Source organism: Oryctolagus cuniculus, chromosome 7 (genome assembly GCF_964237555.1).
Source record: "Oryctolagus cuniculus chromosome 7, mOryCun1.1, whole genome shotgun sequence".
In the NCBI taxonomy this organism is placed as follows: domain Eukaryota; kingdom Metazoa; phylum Chordata; class Mammalia; order Lagomorpha; family Leporidae; genus Oryctolagus; species Oryctolagus cuniculus.
This window is the reverse complement of record NC_091438.1, coordinates 40,721,641-40,728,642: the sequence shown is the minus strand read 5'-3', so window position 1 is coordinate 40,728,642 and position 7,002 is coordinate 40,721,641. Positions and strand designations below refer to the sequence as shown.

Sequence of the window (7,002 nt, the reverse complement as noted above, 5' to 3'; positions counted from 1 at the left end):
GTTCAGAGAGGGGCCCACAGAGCCCTCGGACCTCTGCGGGTCCCCACCAGGGGTGCAAGGAGGGACTGTCAGCAGGGGAGCCGGGCACTTGGTGAGCTTGAAGCAGAGTGTGAGCCGGCGAAGAGGGCCCTGGCTGTGGGTTCTGGGCTGGCTGAGGCTGAGGCTGGCTCTTTCCTCCGCAGCCACGCCCCCTCCCCACCCCTCCCCAACCTCGGCCCACTCTCTGTGCCCAGCACTCCCTCCCTGTTCGTATTTCCCCTCCACTTCCAGGCCCCTCTTTCGAGACAAATCTGCTCTCAGGCCACTGCTGCACTTTCTCCCACAGCCCTAACACCTGCTGCCCCAGCCAAAGGCAGCAGAGGCCTCTGAATCCTGGCGCCCCTTGTGCCAGTTGCTCTTTTAGGGGCTCTGATTGGAGCACCCAGTGACAGAGGAGACCCAGGGGGAGGGGCAATGGCTGGGAAGCGGAGGCGTGGGTGGGGGTGGGGACTAGAGGGGGACGACAGGAGATTGGCTGAACTTGAAGGAACCTGGGCTGACAAAGACAGGGCCAAGAATAAGCTCGCTGGGTGACATCGTACTGACGTCTGGGTGGCCACACAGACACACATGAAACTAGGTCATGTAGAACCTCGGTGAGCCAGGAATTATCCACGCCTCCTACCCGGCCCAGGGCACTGCAGCCTGGGGAGCCGGTAGGGGCTGGGAAGAAGTAAATCCACCTTGGACTTGGTTGATATTTGCTGCTGTCCCCCAAGAGGCATTACCAATGGGCTCCAAGCGGGAGGGAGCCTTAGCAGGGAAGCTAGGAGCTGCTGGCGCGGGCCCGGGGAGTCTGGCCCAGCGGGGCTGGACACTGCTGAACAGTCTGTGCTGGGCACAGGCTGCGGTGCTGCCTGTGGGGTTTTTGGAGGCGGCTGCCTCTCATCTGGCCGGGGAGGGGTTTGCACCCCATCATACCCAGCCCTGGCAGGCCCGCGAGCCCTGCTTGGCTCTGCAGTTTTCAGGGTGCCCGGACCTCTGCTGGAGGTGGGTCTGGTACCTTCCAGAAGGAGGAAGATTTGAGGGGCAGCAGGGGAGACACAGGTGCCTCGGGAGCTCCTGCTTCTCTCACCCACATCTGTACCCAGCCTTTGTGGAGGCCACAGAAGGTACACAAAAGGGAGGTCCAAGCCAGGTGAAGTCCCACCTCCTCAGGGCGAATCGACCTCCCTCACCCCTTTTCTGCTTCCACAGTGGGCAAAGTTAACCTGGCTCTCCTGTGTGCACTTGGTGTTGTTGGGTAGGGAACCAAGAAACTTGGAAAAAGGTGCCTTTGGCAGGTATCTGATCTGGGGATTCCAGGGCCCTGTTCAGCTGGCTTTGACGGAGCTGAGAGCACTCCCACCCCCTCCTCTGCTTCTCAAAGCCTTTCTTGGAGTCTGGTGGGCAGGACCAGTGTCCCTGGAGGTGGAGGAGCAGCCTTCTGAGACGGCCAGGCTCCAGGGAATGGGAGCAGCTGAGAAAGCCCCCTTCTTCACAGCGGCCCCTCCAGGGAGCTGGGGCCATCCTGTGAGGCCACAAATACAGCTGCCCTGGGGCTGAGCCGAGCCTGCCTTCCATCCAGGGCGCCACTGCTGTGCCCCCCAGCCCCTTGCTCCTGCCCACCAGCCCGAGGCCCCTGGATGCTAGACACAAAGCCTCAGCTTATCTTCCAACTACGGTTCCAACTGGGGAGAGGGATTGGCCCTGTCTCATCTGGCTGTGTGGGGCCCAGGAGCATGAGCTGGTTGTGTGTGTGCATGTGTGTGTGGCTCACCTGTGTAAGGGAGGGATAGTGGGACCAGGCAAACCCAGTGCTGAGGGTTGGGGTTCTCTTTCCAAAACAACAGTGACCAATGACCTGGAACGTGTGGTGCCAGGGTGTGGGGAGCAGCAAAGGTGGCCCTCCTGGGACAGACAGCAGGGTGTCTAGGGCAGAGTCTACACCAGGCTCCTGGAGCCGCTGGAGTAGCGGCGCCGGTGCAGCAGGGAGCCGGGTGGGCAGAACTGGTGGGGGTGGTTGTAAGGGGGTGGGGGTGGGGGCAGCGGAGACTGGTGGATAACCTCGACCGGGGAGCCTGGGCCGCCCAGGGGTGTGGAGCCGCAGGAGTCGGAGGAGGATGAGGCGTAGCAGGAGAGGGCCTGACTCAGCAGGGGTTCCATGAGGGCCAAGCAGGGCTTGTCCAGGACAATGACCTTGACGATTTGCTGGCACTGCACCAGCGTGCCTGGGGGAGTGGGTGGTGGCAGCGGCGGCAGCTGCGGCAGCGGTGTGGGTGGCGGGGGCTGCTCTCTGGCCGGGCTAGGCTGCAGGTTTGGCTGCGGTGGTACCGGCACGCCCCTCTTGGCCCCCAGCCTGGAGCTGTGCTGGGACGATTGAAGCCTGTTGTGAATTGACACCTAGTTTAGAAACAGCCAGAGAAGCATGAAATGTTACAAGACTACTTCCCAGCTGCTGGGGCTGGCTACCCTGAGCCTCCCTTGGGCCTCCCTCCTTCTCCCATTTCCTGCTGCCCTCAGGTGTCTGAGCCCTCACTGGAATCCTCTCCCCACCGCCACACAGAGGGAAGCTGGGTGCTGACCCTAGCTGGTCTCCAGGGGCTATGTCCTGGCCTCAGCTGCCTCATCTGAGAGAAGGGCCTCTGCACAGCCCAGCAGTCTGGCCTCGTGGGCTGCACGGTGGCCCTGGGCCATCAAGCTTGTCCTGCTTCCGTCTCGCTGAACTGCAGCTTGGGGGCTGGTCAGCTGCTGGGGCAGGAAGCTCCTCCGTGTCAAGGTGCCTCCTCCCGACAGGGCTGTGTGGGGCGTGGGGGCCATGGGGACAGAGAAGCTGAGCTCCCCGGGGTGGGAGGAGTGGTGGGGGACAGTCCTGCTGCTTCCTAGGGCTTAGGCTGGGGGGGCCAGGCTCCTCCCTCGGCCATCTTAGTGGGGTCCCTCCAGCTTGTAGTGGGGGTTGGGAAAAGAGCAGCTACGTGAGTAGCTGGTGCACCCCCGCCCCAGGCCTGGCCTGAAAGGAGTACAGGTGGCGGTCATGGGGGTGAAGGGGATCCGCTGAGGTGGGGGTGTCCCGCGGGGGCTGACTGCCACCATTCCCTCTCCCCAAATCCCTTCCATGTGGTCCGGGGATGGGCACCCTGTCCCTTCCAACATGGACATGCTCCAGATGGATCAGCGTTGTCTGGAAGCCCTAAGCCAGCCCCAGACGCACTTTGGCTCTTCTGCACACCTCTGGCCCCAGCTAGCTTTCCAGAAGCCCAGTCCTTCCTAGCTGCCCCCACTTGCACGTCTCCGGCTTCCCCAAAACACTTCCAAATGGGCAGGTCTGCCCCAGAACTGACTGCCTGGGGACTTGATTTGAGTGGTAACTCTCAGAGGGAGCCTGGATGAGAACAGAGCGACTTGGGGAGGGGATGGGGGTTCTCTGAGATAGCAAGCACTGGGGAGCACTGGGTGCTTTGCCGGGGAAGCGGGCGTGTGTGTGGGGGTGTGGCCTTGGAGGCTTCACCACCATGACGTCAGACTGGGAGCTGCGTCCCGGAGGGCAAGGGGCTGGGGAGTGGGACCAGAGTGCTTGCAGCTTAACTGGGCACTGGAACAGTGGCGAGACCCATGCTAACAGTAACTTTTAATTGTGTCTCTTGAAATTGGTAAAATGGTGAGTTGGGCTGGGGAGGCATTGATTAATACCTGAGAAGAGAAACAACAGATGGTGAGAAGAGGGAGCAGCGGGGCACGGGATCACTCACCTGGGCAACCAGGCCTCCACTTACCTCCACCGGGCTCTCCGCTGGCTTCTCCCCGATGGCCGCTTCCCTTTTGGCTTTGAATGCAAACAGCACAGGGGCTCATTCTCCACTGGTCCCAAGGAGCCCTGCCTCCTGCTCCTGCCCTGCCATGGCCACTGGCCGCCAGTGAGGGCGGCAAGACCTCCAGCATAGAGGCCCCTCTGTAGCTGTGCAGCCCTGGGTAGGATACTGCACTTCTCTGGGCCTCCGTAGATCTTCTGGTATGGTTGAGTCCAATACCCCCCCCCCACCACCAGTATAGGCTGTGCAAGACTTGGGGGGCATGCATGGAGACCCTTCTTTATTCCTGTCCTTGTGACTTCCTGTGACCAAGCGGGGGCCTGCGCAGTAAGAGCTGATAATGGCTCTGCCATTACAGCCAGGGCCTTCCGACTGGCCTGGAGAAGCAGCAGGGAGCCCGCAACACCCAGGGGCTGAGCACTCTTTCTGGCTAAGTCAGTCCTGCCTTCTACCTCCTCCCCCAGCAGAGCCCCTGGGGTTTCTCCATGCCTGACTTCCCCTCTGAGCTCAGCCACACGAGAGGCAGCCTGGCCATTGTTGGGGACTGAGAAGCATCCCACTGTGGCGGTGACTGAGGCACATGCAGGCCCTGGGGACAGGTGAGCCTGGTTGTGGCTTTCCCCCGAGACAGGCTGGGGACGCTAGGAATGAGTCGTGGCTAAGGATTGGCCCTGGGGTTCAGACGGTTGTGAATAGCAGAAGTGCCCCAGGTCCTGTGGCCTCATAGAAATCAAGGGGCCCACTGGTACCAGGCATGGTGGGGATGACGAACACTGGTGGCAGGTAAGATGCCCCCACACCAGGAATCCCCACCTAGCACAGAGGGCCACGGTCTTCCTTAGAAAATGGATCCTGTGTCCCAGCTAGTGTCACAAGTTGTTAGAGCTGCTGTCCGTCCTATGCCTGGTGTCAGGGCCATCTGCTGAGAGCCCAGACCCCGTGGGAGCTCCTGGTGTTACTCAGCTGGAGCTGGGGTCTCGCAGCAGGCACTCAGTCGGGGCTGGCTGAATTGGTTGATGGTTCTAGATAGTTTTCTGGGGATGGGATTTAACTCTTATACCATCTCCTGCTTCTGATTCCTTTTTATCTGGGGCTGGTGAGACGTGGAGGTGGGTAAGGTTAGGAGCAGCAGGTAGAAAGGAGGGAGCTGGCTGGTCTGCAGAGTGTGGCCCAGGAAACACCAAGTGCCAAGTTGCTCTCCCTGGTCTGGAATGCTTCATTGCACCAACTGAGCAGTGCCACTTGAGAAACTGAGTTTGAGGCTCATCTGCATTTGGGAGCAGACTGCCCTGGGCCTGGGATTAGAGAGTGCTGATGGCGCATCTGGGAAGGGACTCCCAGGCCAGGGCAAACTTTCCAGGCCCTTCTGGCCACCCTGCTCCTGCCTGGGACTCGTGGCCTGACTCCTCCAGGCAGATGCTGACATTTCACACGGGCTCTGCAATGCTGGTGTAGCTGGCAAAAGGCAGGCATTTCTCACTCACCTTCCCCCTCTCTGCTACTACTTCAGCCCATGGGATTAAACAAAGGAAACCAAGGGGTGGGCATTTGGCCCTAGTGGCTAAGAGGCCAGTCACGACACCAAATCGGAGGACCTGGGTGCAGTTCCAGGCCCCTGGCTCCTGACTCCAGCTTCCTGCTCATGCTCGCCCTGGGAGGCAGGTGGCCAAGCCCAGGCCCCGAGTGCAGGCTCACCTGTAGACTGTAAGTCTGCCTGGGCTCCCCCGGACCTGAAGGAGAGCGTCTTTGTTCTTCTCTTCTTCTCCAGCTCCCCTGAGGAAGGGAGAGACCAGTGACCAGAGAGAGAAACCTTGAGCTCAACCCCTCGAGGAGAGCGAGGAAGTGAGGCGAGAGCGGCAGAGGAGGCCGGGACCTCCCCCTGCAGTCCCCCACCCCCAACTGTGGGCCACACAACACAAACCAGAATCTGACAGCAGCACTCAATGGTGCCCTTCTCGGAGCCTGTCCACGGGGACGATGCCCCTGCTGGGCCGTAGCAGGCGGGATGTCCTGGTTCTGACACGTCCTGCCTGCGTGGTTTTGGGACATCCTGCCTTAGGGAAGCCTTGTGTATGGCTAGCGCGCCACATCTGCCAGCTTCCATGACAACGCACGAGGCACTTGGAACAGCAGCCTTCGTCACAGTGGGTGGCAGGTATCAGCCCGCAGTGTGGCGGCTGGCCTGAGCCCGCCCCAGCCAGCTGAGCAGTGCAGCCTCTTCCAAGCTCTCCTAAGCAGGAGATCCAGAGGCCTGAGGGCATCTGTCTTGGTACGAAGCCCTGCTCCTCTCACTGGACTGCAAATTGGGTCATGTGTGTGCTTGAGGTGGCAAGAGCTGCCCTGTCACCATCTGTGGGGACCTGACCACAGACACACTAACCCCCTGACCATGGACACTAACCCCGACCATGGACACTAACACCCTGACCATGGACACTAACCCTGACCATGGACACTAACCCCGATCACGGACACTAACCCCCTGACCACGGACACTAACCCCCCGACCATGGACACTAACCCTGACCACAGACACTAACCCCCTGAACACAGACACTAACCCTGACCATGGACACTAACCCCTTTTTTTTTTTTTTTTTTTTTTTTTTTTATCTTTTATTTAATGAATATAAATTTCCAAAGTACGACTCATGGGTTACAATGGCTTCCCCCCCCATACCGTCCCTCCCACCCACAACCCTCCCCTTTCCCACTCCCTCTCCCCTTCCATTCACATCAAGATTCATTTTCGATTATCTTAATATACAGAAGATCAGCTTGACACTAACCCCTTGAACACGGACACTAACCCCCTGACCACGGACACTAACCCCCTGATCACGGACACTAACCCCGACCATGGACACTAACCCCGACCATGGACACTAACACCCTGACCATGGACACTAACCCTGACCATGGACACTAACCCCGATCACGGACACTAACCCCCTGACCACGGACACTAACCCCCCGACCATGGACACTAACCCTGACCACAGACACTAACCCCCTGAACACAGACACTAACCCTGACCATGGACACTAACCCCCTGAACACGGACACTAACCCCCTGAACACGGACACTAACCCCCTGATCACGGACACTAACCCCGACCATGGACACTAACCCCGACCATGGACACTAACCCCCTGACCACGGACACTAACCCC

At 59.9% G+C, this 7,002-nt stretch overlaps 1 protein-coding gene across 1 annotated transcript; it reads right to left on the bottom strand.

The window, feature by feature from the left end:
• Nucleotides 1–252: 252 nt before the first annotated feature.
• Nucleotides 253–5,931, bottom strand: LOC138850355 (IQ motif and SEC7 domain-containing protein 3-like). Its single transcript, XM_070076774.1, has 3 exons — nucleotides 5,523–5,931; nucleotides 3,792–3,841; nucleotides 253–2,421 (listed from the first exon to the last, which is right to left on the bottom strand). The coding sequence occupies exons 1-3, from the start codon at nucleotides 5,929–5,931 to the stop codon at nucleotides 1,963–1,965; spliced, it is 918 nt and encodes a 305-aa protein (XP_069932875.1). The 3' UTR covers nucleotides 253–1,962.
• Between the last annotated feature and the right edge of the window lie 1,071 nt (nucleotides 5,932–7,002).

What these genes read in the sequence shown, in the direction of transcription:
- LOC138850355 (XM_070076774.1), bottom strand. Translation starts at nt 5,931, where the DNA reads ATGGAAGCTGGCAGATGTGGCGCGCTAGCCATACACAAGGCTTCCCTA. An exon ending in GGCAGACTTACAGTCTACAG is followed by an intron (nt 3,842 to 5,522) that starts GTGAGCCTGCAC and finishes TTGCATTCAAAG; the next exon opens with CCAAAAGGGAAGCGGCCATC. An exon ending in CAGCGGAGAGCCCGGTGGAG is followed by an intron (nt 2,422 to 3,791) that starts GTAAGTGGAGGC and finishes TTTCTAAACTAG; the next exon opens with GTGTCAATTCACAACAGGCT.